We start from the raw sequence: 16,436 nt of genomic DNA, 5'->3' as shown, positions 1-16,436 counted from the left end.
ATGAAGGGTTCATCATAGGTCGTTGTAGCAATCAGTGTTTTCCAGAGAAACAGAACTGATAGGATGTATATATGTATGTATGTATGTATCTGCATATGCACAAGTATATATAAATTTATTTTAAGAAATTGACTTATGCGATTGTGGGGCTGACAAGTCTGAAATGTGCAGGGCAGCCTGGCAGGCTGGCAACTCAAAGAAGAGTTGACACTGCAGTCCTGGGGTAGAATTACCTTTACTTTGGGAAACCTCAGTCTTTGCTCTTCAGGCCTCTCAGTTAATTGTGTGAGACAAACCCACATCATCGAGGCTGTGTCTCTACTTTACTTCAAGTCCACTGGTTGTAGATGCCAACCACAGCTACAAAATGCCTCCACAGCAACACCTAGACTAGTGTTTGAAGGAGTCACTGGGGACTAGAACCTGGCCAGGTGACACATAAACCTGACCATCACAGTGGTCTAATCAGTAGGGAAGCTGAGGGAGAATTGGGACTTAGAAGGTGCAAGGCCTGAGGCCCCTGGGAGTTCTAGTGGCTGCAGTCAGGTCCCACCTCTCTTACCCTTCTCTCCCTTTGTTCTCATGGCTCCTCCCTAGTCTGACCTACTTCAGAAAAGGGCTACCTCCCATGTCTGGGGACTCTGGACGGGGGAGGTAGGATATGCTCTCCAGAGAATCCCTTCTGAAGGTGTGGTATGGCCTGGATTGCTAGGACCTAACTCTGCTGTAGCCACTGCCTGGCTCTTGGACCCTGTGCCAATCCCTGTTTCTTCATAGAAATGATGGAGGGTAGACCCCACCCTTCCCCCCATGGGCTAAATATGGAAATTCATGAGCCAGAGCAGTTCTCACAGTCAAAGGCATGGAATTGTATCTCTTCTCCTAAGTTGCTTACAGAGTAGCAAGGAGAAGGCCACGGACCTAGCCAACAAGATACAATAGAAACAGAAAGTGCTGAGTCCAAGGCCTCAGCCTAGAGAGGGAGTCTTGCTCCACCCCCAGGTCTGACTATATCTTCCTTGAGCTCCTGTTCCAGGAAGAGGTGATTTTCTGAGTGTGACTCCTCTGTTCCTGGCACCCTGTACATCCTTAGCCATAGCTTACAAGTGAACAGCTGGTTGTGATGGCAGGAGGCCCTCCCAACACCAAGGCAGAGATGGAAATGTCCCTGACAGAAGAACTGAATCATGGACGCCAAGGGCAAAACCAAGAGCACCTGGTGATAGCGGGTGAGGATCCCCTAAAATACCCCTAAGCTACAGCCAACTGTGTAGATACATGTCTGTACCTGTGCATGTGTGTGTTGGGAAAGGTGCATGTGTGCATGGAAGTGTTTGCACATCTGTGTGTTGGGTGGGCTTTGAGGATTTGTGGGTTGATGGTAAGGGATCTAGGAGAAAAGGGAGAGATGATGTGAGCATTTTGCACTGGGAGGGAGGAGGATGGGAACAACATGTGTGGTCCCTCTGTCTTCCCCTTGTCCAAGCCACCACAGTGTCTGTTGCAAAATACTCAGAGGGCTCAAATTATGAGACCAGAGATCAATTCTCTCTCCCAACCCAAGAATTCATTTTCCTGCCATTTGGAGGAAAATCCAGACTCCATGATCTATAAGATTGTATCAGCCTCCTCAAAACATTTCATACTATGATATAGACAGAAAATACCATTTCTATAGCACACAAAAGGATCCAGAACACATTGCATTTATGTTTGTTCTTACAATGCTCCAAGCCTGCTTCTTCCTCAAAGACCCTGCATTTGCTGTTTCCTCTGTCTGGAATGCTCTTTCCCTCAATTTCCCAGGGCTGGGTCCTTTATTTCTTTCAGGTCCCTGCCTCAATTGTTGTCTCCTACTTTTCTAGGAAGAGCCCTTTCCTTCCACTGTGTTACCCTGTTTTGATCGTTTATGGAGCCTGCATCTCTCTGTCTGCATTTGCAAGGATAGACCTTCTGTTTTACACCTGTCATTCACTCTTATACACAAAACAGATGGTCAGTTCCTTGATAGCTGGAATCTTGTTCTTGGTCATTGCTCTCTAGATTACTGGAGAGTAACCTAGTCTCGAGCTGAGCCCTCAGGAAATTCTTGTTTAACTTTTGAACAGATGAACAAACTGAGACCTGGGATCAGCTGGTGGACAGTGGTTAATGGGTGCTGAGTGATTCCCAAGAAAGCTGGGGACTCTGTCTTCTTTTTGGTGTGTTTTGTGCCCAAGAAGCCCTGGTACAACTTCTATGGGTGCTCCTGGGGTCTCTGTTCTTCTCTCTAGAAATGATGGAGCATGGATCTCGGTCCCTGGGTGCCTCCCAGAAGAGGCAGAAGTTGGAACAAAAAGCTGCTGGCTCTGCTTCAGCTAAACGAGTTTGGAATATGACTGCCACCCGATCCAAGAAAATGGTACTGCATGGGGTCCTCAGCACATGTTGGCCAGGTTGGGGTTGGGAGTACTGGTTGTAGGGGCTGTAGCCTGACCAGGTCAGGCAGGGCTAGACATTGACTTGTGAGGAGGAGGAAGCTCCTGTGTTCCAAGCTGGCAAATGAGGACAGAAAGGTCAGGGTCATCCTTTCCTATGCTTGGTATGCAACCTTGGGAGTTCAGAATGCCTGAAACAAATATTGCATGGGGAGTACATAAATATTTCACTCTGTAAATCCATTGTGTGAAATAACGCTTCCTGTATTTAAAATTGTGTGTGTGGTGCGTGTGTGTGTATACACACAATAACTCAGGTGAGGCTCCTATGCTTTCTGGCTGTTAAGAAATCCAGTCAAGTGGTCTGGCATGGTGGCTCATGCCTGTAATCTGAGCACTCTGGCAGGAAGAGGTGGGCGGATCACTTGAGGCCAGGAGTTGGAGAACAGTCTGGCCAGCATGGTGAAACCCTGTCTCTACTAAAAATACAAAAATTAGCTGGGCATGGTGGCACATGCGTGTAATCACAGCTACTCAGGAGGCTGAGGCACGAGAATCGCTTGAACCTAGCAAGCAGAGGTTGCAGTGAGCTGAGATCATGCAACTGTACTCCAGTCTGGGCAACAGAGCAAGAGAAAGAAAGGGGGTGGGGGGGAGAGAGAGAGAGAGAGAAAAAAGAAGGAAGGAAGGAAGGAAAAGGAAAAGAAAGGAAAGGAAGGAAGGAAGGAAGGAAGGAAGGAAGGAAGGAAGGAAGGAAGGAAGAAAGAAAGAAAGAAAGAAAGAAAGAAAGAAAGAAAGAAAGAAAGAGAAATAAAGAGAAAGAAAGAAAAAAGAAATCCAGGAAAGTGAATCTGACCATTTTGTAGCCAGTCCTTTTAAGCTACATTCGATATGGATGAAGGAATGTTTTAGAACAAATAGTGGCTATACTGTTGCAAATGATATTGGGAAAACACAGTCATTTTGGATGGGGAGGGAAGCCTGACTATTCTAGAGAATTAAGTGAGTCCCACAGTTCTGTAGCCAATCATTTTAGCTAGCTAAATTCACTGTGAGTAAGGGAAAGTTTTACAAAAATTGTTGTTATGCTGTTGCAAAGGCTGCTGGGAAAAGGCAACAAGATTGGAGAGGGAGGGAGGTCTGACTGCTCCAGGAAATCATGTGAGTCCCACAGTTCTGTAGCCAATTCTTTACGCTACATTCATTGTGGGTGTTGAATCTTCTAGAAAAATGCTGGCCACATTGTTGCAAAGGATACTGAGCCATTTTGCAGAGGAGGTAGACCTGACCATTTTAGGGAATCATGAATCCCATCATTGCATAGCCAATGTTTTTCACCACATTCAGGTGGATGAGGGAAAGCGTTAGAAAATGGTGGTTTTACTGTTACCACAGTAAAGTTTGAAAGTTATTGGGGGGGCAGTAAGGTTGGAGAGGGAGGGAAACTTGATTGCTGAAATGATTTTCTGGGGCAGAGATATACACACTCGGGAGTCGTTGGCAGATGGATGAAAATGAAAGCCACAGGGATGGCTGGCTGGGCTTACCCAGAGGAGTTGGTGGTTTCCCAGTAGCCAGGGTTCTAGCCTTAGCCCTGACATTTACCATGCATCCTTGGGAAGTAAAGGCACCTCGCCAGGCCTCAATGGCCTGGGCTGCCAATCAAGGTTTTACGTTCTCCTTCAGTAGGTTGCTCAGCCTCTCAGCTAATACCTGCATGTGAAAGTTCTTGCAGAGGACAGAGACCCCTGTCACTGCTCTTCTTTTGCCACAGCCTGCCTGGATGACCAAGAGCTACCGAGGAGCATGGTGCGGGTGGGGTGGTGGCCAGCAGCCTGTGTGGAGTTCCCAAGCTTTCCTAGAGGCCTGAAGCTGCCAGCCCTTGATTCCAGAGACCAGGCACCATGTGACTCCCCATGGGGTGCACCATTGGTTCTGGGCAAACTGGGGAAGCCACTCACGTGGGGCTGGGCAGGCTACTTTACTGATCATTCCTTTCTTCAGGGGTCCCAGCTGCCAATGCCCAGAATGCTGAGAGAATCAGGCCATGGGGATGCCCATCTCCAGGAGTACCCTGGCAATTTCCAAGGCATGCGTTTCCATTATGATCGGTAAGAGCTGAGGGTCTGTGGGCCCTGGCTGCTCAGACAGGGCCCAGAGTGGGGCGGAGGGGCTGGTAAGCAGCTTGGCCAGGACAGAGTCATGAGGGCCTGGAATGCCTCCCTGTCAGAGACCATGAGCACCCTGGCTCCCTGCCCATTTGGGGCATCCCAGTGCTCTGTGGGCTAGCCGAGTTGGGCTGGGCCAAGCTAGGCCAGGCTGGCTCAGGCTAGCTCAGGCTGACTCCCAGTCCTCAAGGCCCTAGGCCCTCTTTACCATGGGAGAGGACTGGAGGCTCATAGAGTCACTGTCCAAGAAGATCCCTACCTTACCTGCTTGACCTCATTGCCTTCTTGTGCTCACTGCCAGGTCCTGCCGGGGCCACCAGCAGCTTTGACCCTCTGTCTTTTTTCTCTCCCAGCAACCCAGGTACAGATGCAGTGGCACAGACTAGCCTGGAAGAGCTCAATGTACTGGAGATGGAAGTCATGAGAAGACAGGTGAGGAGGGACCCAATTGGTGGGTGCAAGCAGAATCACAATGCCTTGGAGTAGTCAGGGCTCAACAGCTGGGGTCTTGTAGCCCCTTACAGTCATCTTTCCCTTTAGCGCTGGAGGTGGGGCAGATTCCCTTCCTTTTCCTCCTCATCCCCATGGCTCTGACCCAGGTAGATGTCCAATCTCAAACCTACTGCTGTCCCTGAGATGCTGGCAGGGAATAGGGGCCGATAAAAGGTAGAGGAAGAGGGAACATACAAGGATAAGTGTTCTATGTCCAGAGAGAGAGTGATACCCAACAGTCTGAGAGAAGGGTGGCCTTTGTTCGAATCAAACCCAGACCTTCTCAGGAGGAGACCCTTTCTCCCTTGGCTCCCCGGAGCAGCTGGAATGGGCTGGCCTCTTCCAGAGAATGGAAGTGAGCATCAAGGGAGAAGGCAGAAGTAGGGCCTGCAGACGCAGCAGCCAAGTCTTTGGTCCAGCAGACCTGGCCCAGCCCCCTGCTTCTCACTAGGGGCACTCCCCGCTCCACCGCCAAAGGGCAATCAAGCCCCTTCTTGCTTTAACTTTATGCTTTTCCGATGGCTGAGCTGTGGGCTTCTGGAGAAGAGCCTGGCTCAGCAGTCCTGCCTTTGGCTCCTCTGCAGCTATATGCAGTCAACCGGCGTCTGCGCGCCCTGGAGGAGCAGGGCGCCACCTGGCGCCAGAGGGAGAACCTGATCATCGCCGTGCTGGTGTCAGCCAGCATAGCCAACCTGTGGCTGTGGATGAACCAGTGATCGCCCCCGCGCGACCTCCGTATTGGAGCCCTCCCTGCTTCCCCTTCTTTCTTTCCTCTTTCCCCGGGCCGCCATTGCCCATTCCCCTTTTATCTCCCAGCAGCCCTCAGGCAGCGTCAGGGTCATTTTCAACTCTGGTTAGGCCTCCTACCTGGGGAGGTCAGGTCACTGCATTGGGAGGTCCTGGCTGCTGCGAAGGTGGAGGAGGACTGCATGGGCTGAGATGCCACCCTTTGAAGGGTGAAGAGCATGGCGGCATCTGGACGCCACAGTAACACCTAGTGGCAACCTTGCCTTCCTGACCTCAGCGGCCCTTCTGTTGCATCCTCTGTGGGCAGGGTTGTGGCTTTGTTTTCCTCCCTCGTTTGCTTCCACCTCGTGCACAACGCTCTGCGCAAACATCATGCTCAATAAAAGTTCCGCCATAGCAGCAAAACTCTGTGGCTGAGGTTCCTGTGTCCAGCACTCATTTGGGGCAACAGTGGGGTTGGGGTGCACTGAGGAACAACAGCGCCTCTTCACAAAGACCTTGTGGCTGGGATTGAGCCTCTGCCATTGCCCCAGGTGCCCTGGTTTCCTCCTCCCTTTCACCTTCCCCGCCTCACTGTCCCCAGCCCCAGCTTTGCAAAGTTCTTCCTGTTGGGCTGATGCAAATGGGTGCTTGTGGGTGTGTGGTTCTGGGAGCATGTCTGGACTGTGTTGCAGGGATGCAATCAGAGGAAATCTCCTGAAAGGGACCAGAAACATTCTCATTCGCACAAGAGGAAATTGAATTCCAGAGGGAGGAAACATGTACCTGGGTCATCCAGCGAGACAGGGCCTGGGTGTGAGTTCTGTGGTTTGAGTTTTCCTGAGTCCTACGCTAGGGTTTGGCCTGCCTCCTGCAGACAGACTCACTGGAGATGAGGTCCTGCCTCAGCTCTACAGGCTGAACAGGAGCTACACATACCCTGCACCCTACCCACCACACAGTCTGGGTCCACAGCCCATGAAGCACACCTCAGACAGGGTGAATAGCCGGGTCGTCCAGTGGGGCTGAGCCTGAGAGGTGGAGAATGTTGCCTGCCATATGAGGGCCTGACCACACTGCAGATGTGCCTGGCTGCAGGAGGCCTACGGAAGAGCTGCAATCCCTTTCCCTGGGACCAAGGGATCAACACACATGTCTCTGACCCAGAACTTTCGATTGGTTTTAGTTGCTAAGTGCACCTTCCCTAATCCCCCAAATCTGTCAAGGATTCTCCATCTATAAAGATTGGGGAGTGTGTTAGTCACTAGGTATGAAATGAATGTGTGTGCCTGTGTATGTGAGACAGAGAGACAGTGAAGAGACAGGGAGAGGAGGAGGGGCGAGGAGAGAAGAAAGCATGCAGGAAGGGAAAGGCAGAGAGAGAGAGAAAGTCAGAGACACAGAGCAGCAGAGGGAGGGAAGTTAGAGTAGAGGGAGAGAGAGAAGATTGAGTCCCAGAGCCTGCTCTGCCCCTGCTCCCCATCTTTCTCTCTGGTCCTCATGGGCTCCTATACAATGAGGGGGTTCTTCCACACCTGACACTCTAGGGCTTGCAATACTTCTAAGATGAGGATGCAGGGCCTCCTGTCAGCCCTGTGGGACACCAGGTACGTGGTCCCTGGAGCCTGGGCCCTGCTCAAAGCAGAGAAAAGGACACCTAGGAAAGAAACAGTTGGGAGATTCTCTCTCTGGTCCCAGAGCACAGAGGTAATCAAGTGCTACAGGAAGCCCCTCTGCAGAATGGGGAAACAGCAGCACCCAGATATGAGTACTTCTGGCCAGGAGAGCCAAGAGGGCCAGGGAGTACCAAGGGTGTTCCCTGTCCTCTGCAAATGGGCTCTGGGGCCCCAGGAGTCACCCATGGGTTAGATGGAAGACGGGGGGACCTCCTTGCAGGCTGCCCCTCCTCTTCTTGCAGCCTCAGGACAGATCAGGACCCAAGATATAGAGGAATATTAAGGGAACCAGGGAGATGGAGCAGGGGCAGCACGTGCAGCTTCTTGCTGTCAGCCCAGGGCTCCCACTGCCATGAGTCCAGCCTTCACACTGTCTACCCTGGGCTGCCCCTTTCTCCTGCCCCAGTCAGACCTCACAGGAAGCTCAGAGGAAGAGGAGGCTGCAACCGGGAAGGGCTGGGTCTGCCCTTTGGGACCTAAGTGTTTGTCAGCCTGCACAGACATGGACATAGTTGCAGAAAAAGTCTGGCTGAAAATATGTTGTGAAACAAAGGTTCACCCTTGGGAGCAATTTAGCTGAGTTGCAAACAAACAGCATGGCAGTGCCCTGGAGGAACGTCTCCTGAGCCGGATGAGCTCATAAGGAGCCCTTGACTGGGCCTCCACCCTGCCTTTCTGTGTGACCACTTGGCTGGTTCCCAGCAGGGCTGGGGGCCAGTTCCTAGATGGGCATTCTTGCTCTATCTCTAGAACTCCCTGCCCCACCTAGAAGACCTCAGGAAGCTCCTACCAGGAATTGGAGTCAGAGCTGCCCAGGCTGGGCCCCTCTGCAATGTTCCTTAAGGGGCATGGGGACCATATTGTGGGGGCTGGCGCATCTGTGATTCCTGAGCCCCTGGGAGACCCAAAGAGGCTCAGGGGGCAGAGCGCCAGGAGGCAAGTTGGCACCTCCTGCCTGGCCCTCTGGCTCTGACCCACCTGGAGCATTTGCTCATCTGATTGCATTTCTCTGCCAACCTGTCCTTGCCTTGCCCAACCCCTCCACCCTGAGCCCACCCCTTCCTTCAGCAAGCCATGAACTTCCCCATGGCGAAGCAGGATGCTGTGGGTGAATGAATGAGGGAAGGAACTCATTCTTACTTGGGGGTAGGGGAGGGGATTCTCCTGGCATGCTGTTTATCTCTAGTCTGTGAAGCTTCCCAGGGGCTGACCAGGCTTAGTGTTAGAGGGGTACACATCAGTCCTCCACTGGATCAGTAGCTTCTTGAGGGCACAAGGTAGCCTGCATTGTCTTCTGCACTCCTGGAACAAGTAAAGGACTGGCAGGATGGCCTCTGATTAGGGTCCCCAGAGATTGATTCTAGCCCTGGTCTTCCCCTCCTGGCCTTTAGGGCGTGCCTTCTGTTGAAAACCTTTCCCTACCAAAGGAAGTCAGTTCTATTCATTGCTTCCTACGGCACATCTACTCTGTGCCATACACGTTGTATCTTAAAAATGTTTAATTACACAAGTTGTTCATGAACACATTCTCCCCAAAAAGGCAAACATTCCAGGCCTAGCTAACACAGTCCCTTGCACCCCAAGTGCCAAGTCCCTCCACCAAAGTATTTCCCATGGTTTGGTTGGTGCGTATCCTTGCAAACTCTCTATGCTGTTCCATGCAGATTATGCGCACCTGTATGTACCCCAGGCTTTGCACGCAGGATGTCATTTAAGCCACTCCTAACAGCCCCCGAGGGAGTGGCTTGTCTTCCCAGCTGGCTGCGCAGGTGGGCAAAGCTTTAATCCTCCATTTATGTAGTTTCCTGCCCTGCCAAGTGGGCCCCTGGTCCTCCGCCAGTCCTGAGCAAAAGCTGAAACTCAATATTCCAGTTCTTTTGTCACAGGCTGGCTTCCTGGCAGCTGGTGGAAGGTGGGAAGAGGAAGGTGGGCGTGTGAGGAGGGGTACATGAGGGTGCATGGAGGGGAATCTGCTGTACCCAGGAGCAGCCTGAAATCCTGGTTTCTTGGAAAGGAGCCCAAAGCTCACTGCCCCAAGGGTCTTGCCCTGTTTCCCTTCCCTAACCCCAACCCTTCTTGGAGGCCAAGTCCAGGGGACCTGACAGAGAAGGTATGGATTTTCCCCCTCAGGCCAGGCCTACCCCAGGTACCTCTTCTCTCAGATTTCTCCCTGGCTTGACCTCAGATCAGGTGGACTGGCTGAGATTGTGCCAAGACCTGGAGGCAAGTACACCAGAGCTGTGAGCTGGTGGGGTTGAATCCCCAGACACAAAGCTCTGAGCATGCTCTGTACAAGGGAGGGCTCCTCAGGGAGCTTGGGAGGGGCTGGTTCCTGGATCTGGGCAGGCAAGCAGCTTCCACAGCCAAGCAGCCCAGCATCCAGCCCTCGCCTGCCAACAGCCTGGGGTGTACAGGGCCCACAGACAGGCCAGCTTCTCCAGTGGGCAGGTGACACCCTGGGGCAGCATCTTGAGTTTGCCTTAGCTATGGGCATGAGCTCTTCTCGGCCTCTGCCAGCTTCCCCTGTTGGCCTCAGGCAGGGTGGGGCAGCTTTCTGACCTGGAGGCTGCAGCTAATTTGTCAGGGGCTCAAGGGCCCTGCTGGCCTGAGGGGCAGGAATGGCAGGAGATCTCTCTTAGCTCCAGATGCTGATGAGCCCCCAGTTGTTTGTCTCTGACTGGAGGTTGTGCAGAAGGACCAACAGATGCTGACTGCTCAGGAGATCCCCTGCCTCTGAAGCCATCTGATTGGTGAGGAAAGGGGCTGACCTTGGGCTGATACCTTTCTGTGACCACAGGCCAGTTGCCTCCATGGGGTTACAGAGCTGGAGTCCGTGAAAAGTATGTAGGCCCTAGAACCTGGCTTGACATGGGTCTTCATGTGCATGGTCTGCCGAGGGAGCTGAGGAAAGTGGCTGTGTTGGGAAACTTTGTCCCTTGTTAAAGCAGTCAAATAAATTGTTTGGGGCTCTAGGAGGGTGGAAGCACTGAGTGCCACACAAAATTTGTCCTGAAGCAGCTGGGACTTTGTCCTTTCCTAGGAGAGTGGCAGGGAAGGTTGCTGGAGAAGATTTGGAGCAGAGGGACTTAGGGCCTGCCAGACAGGCAAGCTTCAGTGGGAGGAATTTGGGAACCCATGGGCCTTCACTGCCTGCCTGACTCTGAGCATTTCTGGCCCCCCCCAGCCTCAGAACATGGGCAGTGTTCACTTGGAGCCTGTGGCTCTCTGCATATGAGTAGCAGTGGAGGTAGGGGCATGGGTTATGTGGCCTTCTCTCAGGAACCATGCTGGGATTTCAGCCTTTGCTTTTGACTGTTTGAACTGCACCCTGACTTCTTCTGGAAATCCTTAGATTTCCAGAAGAAGTCAGAAGCACGCAATTCAGGCCTCTCAGGCTTGGGAGCCATCCACTCTGCCATTTGGGGAAATGCATGCGGGGTGAAGCCCTTGGAGCTTCTGGCTGAGGGAAGATTCTGGAGCCAGGCAACAGGCCTGGGGCAGAGATAGGCTTCCAGGGCTGGAAGCAGAGATAGGCTTCCAGGGCTGCTTCAGGCCTGGCACCCAATTTGGGCCCTCCAGCTGAGCTTGCATCCATCTCAGCTTGAGCCCAGAGTGGCAAGTATAGGCTCGGTCTATGTGAGACTGTGGCCACAGGAGGCAGCTAGTATTGGAGCAGCCTCATCTCTAGACATCCTGCCAGTAGCTGGGTCCCTGGGCCCCTCTTTCTTCATAGCTGGGCCCCCTCCAATTGCTCCTTAGTACCACTCATCAGTGACCACCTTCTCCAGAGGGAGGGACACTAGTGCTTAGACTGGACACATGCATGTGGCAGACAGAATATGTATGTGGTTGGTCTGCAGGTGTCATGGTGGCCACAAAACTGCCAAGACCAGCCCTGGCCACACCCCCACTAAGCTCCAACACAAAATGGCCCCATAGGAGATGAGGCTGCAGAGATGGGTCTAGTGACATCCTGAAGGAGTTTGAAAGCCTGAGTGCAGAGTTTGGAATGTATTATTTAGATGATCCTTTCATTCATCCAACAAATACCAGACATGATCCCTAATCCTGGCATGCAGCAGGGAACAAAAAAATCTGTAGTTCATTGTCAGGATATGATAAATCTATGATACAAATAAAGTCGGGGAAAAGTGAACATGAAACAAGGTAGATTTGGGAGAGTACAGAGCAAGTTCTGGGAATTCATTCATTCATTCATTCATTCACTTGCCAAATATGTATCAAGCACTTATTACGTGCTTACCATTGGGTTCAGCTCTGCAGATTAATGACTAAAAAAATTAGATGAGTCCTTGTCACATAAAGTTTATTTCTAGAGCGCAGTCTTCTTTCCATGGGTTTTCAGAAGAGCAACAAACAGGACCAGGTGTAGTCCTATGGAACTCACCCTGGTGGTGTGGAAGGCAAAGGAAAGGAAGAGCTGGAATCTGAAGATAGAGAAACAGTGAGACTGTGACAGAGTCTGGGCCAGGCCCAGGGCAGCAGCAGTCAGAATGGATGGAGAAGAAGGTGCTGGAGAGAGATTCCAGCAGAATAACAAATACGATTTGGGGAGCGTGTGTGAGGTATCAAGGATGATGCCTAGGTTTCTGAATTAAGCACATGTGGGGCAAGATATGCCTTTCTCCAGATAAGGTGCTGGGTACAGAGGAACTGGGGTAGAGGGACAGAAGTTCATGTCAGTTTGAACATATTGGTTCCAGGGGCCCAGTGTCTTCCTCCAGGAGATGGAGATGGCCCATGGGCACCTGAAGATGTGGAGCTCAGGAGGGGCTTCTCAGTGAGGACAGGAGCATTTAGGGAGATGAGCTACAATCACTAGGATTCAGCCTGTCTTGGGCGGCCTTCTAGGAGGAGCCTCCCTTGGGGTGTGGACTGTGTGCGGCTGATGCCAGGTATATTGCCCCAGCCCCATCTTTGTCTGTAAAGAGACGAAGCCTCCCTTGGCAAAGCAGCCCAACCATGGTAAGTTGGGCATAGTGGTATCCACACTAGAGATTGTAGCCCCCTGTCAAGGTAGTGATCAACCACGCTGGCCTGCCAAGCCTCTTGGGCAAAGCCCTGCCTCTTGTGTATCCTTCTGAAGATTTTATTCATTCAACAAGTAGTTCTCAAGGACCTAGTTCATGAAGCTGCTGTGCTGGAGCCCGAACTCAGGGAGGCTGAGGCGGCTCAGACTCAAAGGCCTACTACCTGCCTAGTGAGTGCCGGACATGATCTCCACCTCCAGCTCCTGCAGCTCACCTTATCACAGTGGGGCCCCCTCCCACTGTCCCTCCTGAGCCTGGGCACAGGGGGTCACGGCAGCTTCAGCTCCACACTCAAAAGTCAGTCCAGGAGCCTGCTGCTTCCAGTGCAGTTCTGACCATACCTCTCTTTTTAGTACTTGTGCACTTCCTGGCTCCTTTTGCCTTCTAAACTGGCCCTGTGACTGAGTGTGCTTTTGGAGCCAAATTGCTTAGGTATGAATCTGTGCAATGGGGATAAGAATAGTGTCAACTTTGTCAGGTTGTCATGAGGATTAAATGAATTAACTTATGTCAAGTACTTAGCACAAGGTAGCTGCTCCATGAATGAGAACCTGCCCCTGAATCACCAAATTCCAGCTTCCTGTCAGGGATACCCACTGCTTCCTCTGGGACTTCGCTATTGCTGCTCACCCACACACTTCCCTGCTTCTCTGCCTGCCTGCCCTACTGCCCTGCCCCCCATGATGTCTATGACTATCCCCTGTACCGTTCTCTGCCTGCCACCCAAGACTTTTGCCACTGCAATGGAAAATATCTGATATTAAAACATAACAGATATTGACTATCTGGGGGACTAGTTTCCAGCTAAGACGTGTAGTATCTCTGGGCTGTCAACCATGAAAAAGATCCCTTCCCAGTATCAGTGGAAAAACTTTGGCTTGACCCGGTATTAACTTGAACCTGAAACCAAAATGGGCTGAATTTTTGTTACTGTTGTTGTTTTAAAGTAATATTTTACTTTATTATATAGCCCTATAACCTCCCTTCCCGACTACAGACATCACATATTACAATACAGAATATTGGACACTATAAAAAATATACAAAGGAAAACAATTTCCCTACACCCTCAGAATTGAGAAATAAAGTCTTGATCTTGTGAGTTTATGTATCTGTGTGTGAATGTATATCACACATGTATGTATGGACTACATTATTAACATAACAGAACTTTCCATTTTGAAACCTGCTTTCCCCCTGACAAGAAATAGTCTTTTACAATAGCAATACCATTTTAAGGGCTGCATTGTATTCCACCCTATGGTCTTGGTTCACTCGGTTAATTGATTAATTCATTAAGATATACGTTACTGTGACTAGTATCTTTGCATCTGTGTTTTTGTGATTTTACTGTTTCTATTTTTTCAATATATTGATTTGTAAGATCTCTGTTTATAAAAAAATCTTTTTCTTTCTCTGTCAATTTTTTTTTCAGTTTATTGTATTCTTTTAAATGTTGGGTTTAATGTGAATTTATGTTCAATGTTTTCTTTCATGGTATTGTCTTTCTAACTCAATATCATATAAAATGTTTCCTACAGTTTCATCATCATAGTTTTGTTGTTTACATTAAATTTTTTTGTTGATACATAGAGATTATAAATATGTAGTACACGTGATAGTTTGGTGCATGCATACAATGTGTAATAATCAAATCTGGGGATACTCATAATCTCACACATTTATCATTTCTTGTGTTGGGACTATTTCAAATCTTCTCTTTTAGCAGTTTTGAAATATACTATGAATTATTAACCATAGTCTATTTAAAACATTTCTTTTTATTCCCAGTACCTATGCACTTCATTTATTTTTCTTGCTTATTGCACTGGCTAAGAAATCCAGCACAGTATTGTTTAGAAATGGTGAGGATTTACTTACTTTTTAAAATTCCTTTTTTTTTTTTTTGGAGAGAAAGTCTTACTCTGTCTCCCAGGCTGCAGTGCAGTGGCGCCATCTCAGCTCACTGCAACCTCCACCTCCCACGTTCAAGTGATTCTCGTACCTTAGCCTCCCGAGTAGCTGGGATTACAGACGCCTGCCACCACGCCCAGCTAACTTTTGTATTTTTAGTAGAGATGGGGTTTTGCCACATTGGCCAGGCTGGTCTCGAACTGCTGGCCTCAAGTGATCCACCTGCCCCAGCCTCCCAAAGTGCTGGGATTGGAGGCGTGAGCCACCATGCCCTACCTAAAATTCCTAATCCCATGAAAAAAGAAAACAATTTCTTAATATTGAAATAGATTATAATGTATATATAATATATATTTATATTTATATATTATGTATTTCTATGTATATATTAGGAATAGAAAGAAGGTCCTTTCTATTTCTGATTTCATAAGATATTTAAAAAGTAAATAGGTTCTGAATTTTGTTCAATATTTTTTCTTTTTTTTTTTTAAATTTATTTATTATTATTAAACTTCAAGTTGTAGGGTACATGTGCACAACGTGCAGGTTTGCTACATATGTATACTTGTGCCATGTTGGTGTGCTGCACCCATCAACTCGTCATTTACATCAGGTATAACTCCCAATGCAATTCCTCCCCCCTCCCCCCTCCCCATGATAGGCCCCGGTGTGTGATGTTCCCCTTCCCGAGTCCAAGTGATCTCATTGTTCAGTTCCCGCCTATGAGTGAGAACATGCGGTGTTTGGTTTTCTGTTCTTGTGATAGTTTGCTGAGAATGATGGTTTCCAGCTGCATCCATGTCCCTACAAAGGACACAAACTCATTCTTTTTTATGGCTGCATAGTATTCCATGGTGTATATGTGCCACATTTTCTTAATCCAATCTGTCACTGATGGACATTTGGGTTGATTCCAAGTCTTTGCTATTGTGAATAGTGCTGCAATAAACATACGTGTGCATGTGTCTTTATAGCAGCATAATTTATAATCCTTTGGGTATATACCTAGTAATGGGATGGCTGGGTCATATGGTACATGTAGTTCTAGATCCTTGAGGAATCGCCATACTGTTTTCCATAATGGTTGAACTAGTTTACAATCCCACCAACAGTGTAAAAGTGTTCCTATTTCTCCACATCCTCTCCAGCACCTGTTGTTTCCTGACTTTTTAATGATCGCCATTCTAACTGGTGTGAGATGGTATCTCATTGTGGTTTTGATTTGCATTTCTCTGATGGCCAGTGATGATGAGCATTTTTTCATGTGTCTGTTGGCTGTATGAATATCTTCTTTTGAGAAATGTCTGTTCATATCCTTTGCCCACTTTTGGATGGGGTTGTTTGTTTTTTTCTTGTAAATTCGTTTGAGTTCTTTGTAGGTTCTGGATATTAGCCCTTTGTCAGATGAGTAGATTGTAAAAATTTTCTCCCATTCTGTAGGTTGCCTGTTCACTCTGATGGTAGTTTCTTTTGCTGTGCAGAAGCTCTTTAGTTTAATGAGATCCCATTTGTCAATTTTGGCTTTTGCTGCCGTTGCTTTTGGTGTTTTAGACATGAAGTCTTTGCCCATGCCTATGTCAATATTTTTTCTATACCAATTGAGATGATGTAATTTTTTCTCTTTTAACTAGATCAAGTATTCTAATTATATTGATTGAATCATTTAAGTCCTTATTGAGCTTCTTATGCTTTTCTGTCAAGGATGGGCTGGGCTGTATAAGAAGCTGGGACGTCTGGTTACTTGGAGAAACCGGTTTCATAAACCACTCCCTCACCAACCCCACTCCCCAGGAAGACCCCCTGCATCTATTCTCCCCTGCTCACTGCTTTAGGCTCAGCACTTCCCTTTTCTGAGCTCTGTCTTCTGAGATTCCTCAGAACTTCACTAAGATCTAGCCTTTATATCTTTTTCCCTCTCTCTCTCCCTCTCTTCCTTCTTTCCACCAACATATATGCAATGCTTTTCAGGAGCCAGCCTCAGTGTGGTGCAGG

At 49.1% G+C, this 16,436-nt stretch overlaps 1 protein-coding gene across 1 annotated transcript; it reads left to right on the top strand.

Annotated features, from left to right (window-relative positions):
* Positions 1-1,027: 1,027 nt before the first annotated feature.
* On the top strand, positions 1,028-6,229 carry FATE1 (fetal and adult testis expressed 1). Its single transcript, XM_007993000.3, has 5 exons — positions 1,028-1,229; positions 2,274-2,401; positions 4,422-4,528; positions 4,939-5,017; positions 5,662-6,229. The coding sequence occupies exons 1-5, from the start codon at positions 1,124-1,126 to the stop codon at positions 5,791-5,793; spliced, it is 552 nt and encodes a 183-aa protein (XP_007991191.1). The 5' UTR covers positions 1,028-1,123; the 3' UTR covers positions 5,794-6,229.
* The last annotated feature ends 10,207 nt before the right edge of the window (positions 6,230-16,436 follow it).

This window comes from Chlorocebus sabaeus, chromosome X (assembly GCF_047675955.1).
Source record: "Chlorocebus sabaeus isolate Y175 chromosome X, mChlSab1.0.hap1, whole genome shotgun sequence".
Classification (NCBI taxonomy): domain Eukaryota; kingdom Metazoa; phylum Chordata; class Mammalia; order Primates; family Cercopithecidae; genus Chlorocebus; species Chlorocebus sabaeus.
This window is presented reverse-complemented; position numbering and strand designations above follow the sequence as displayed.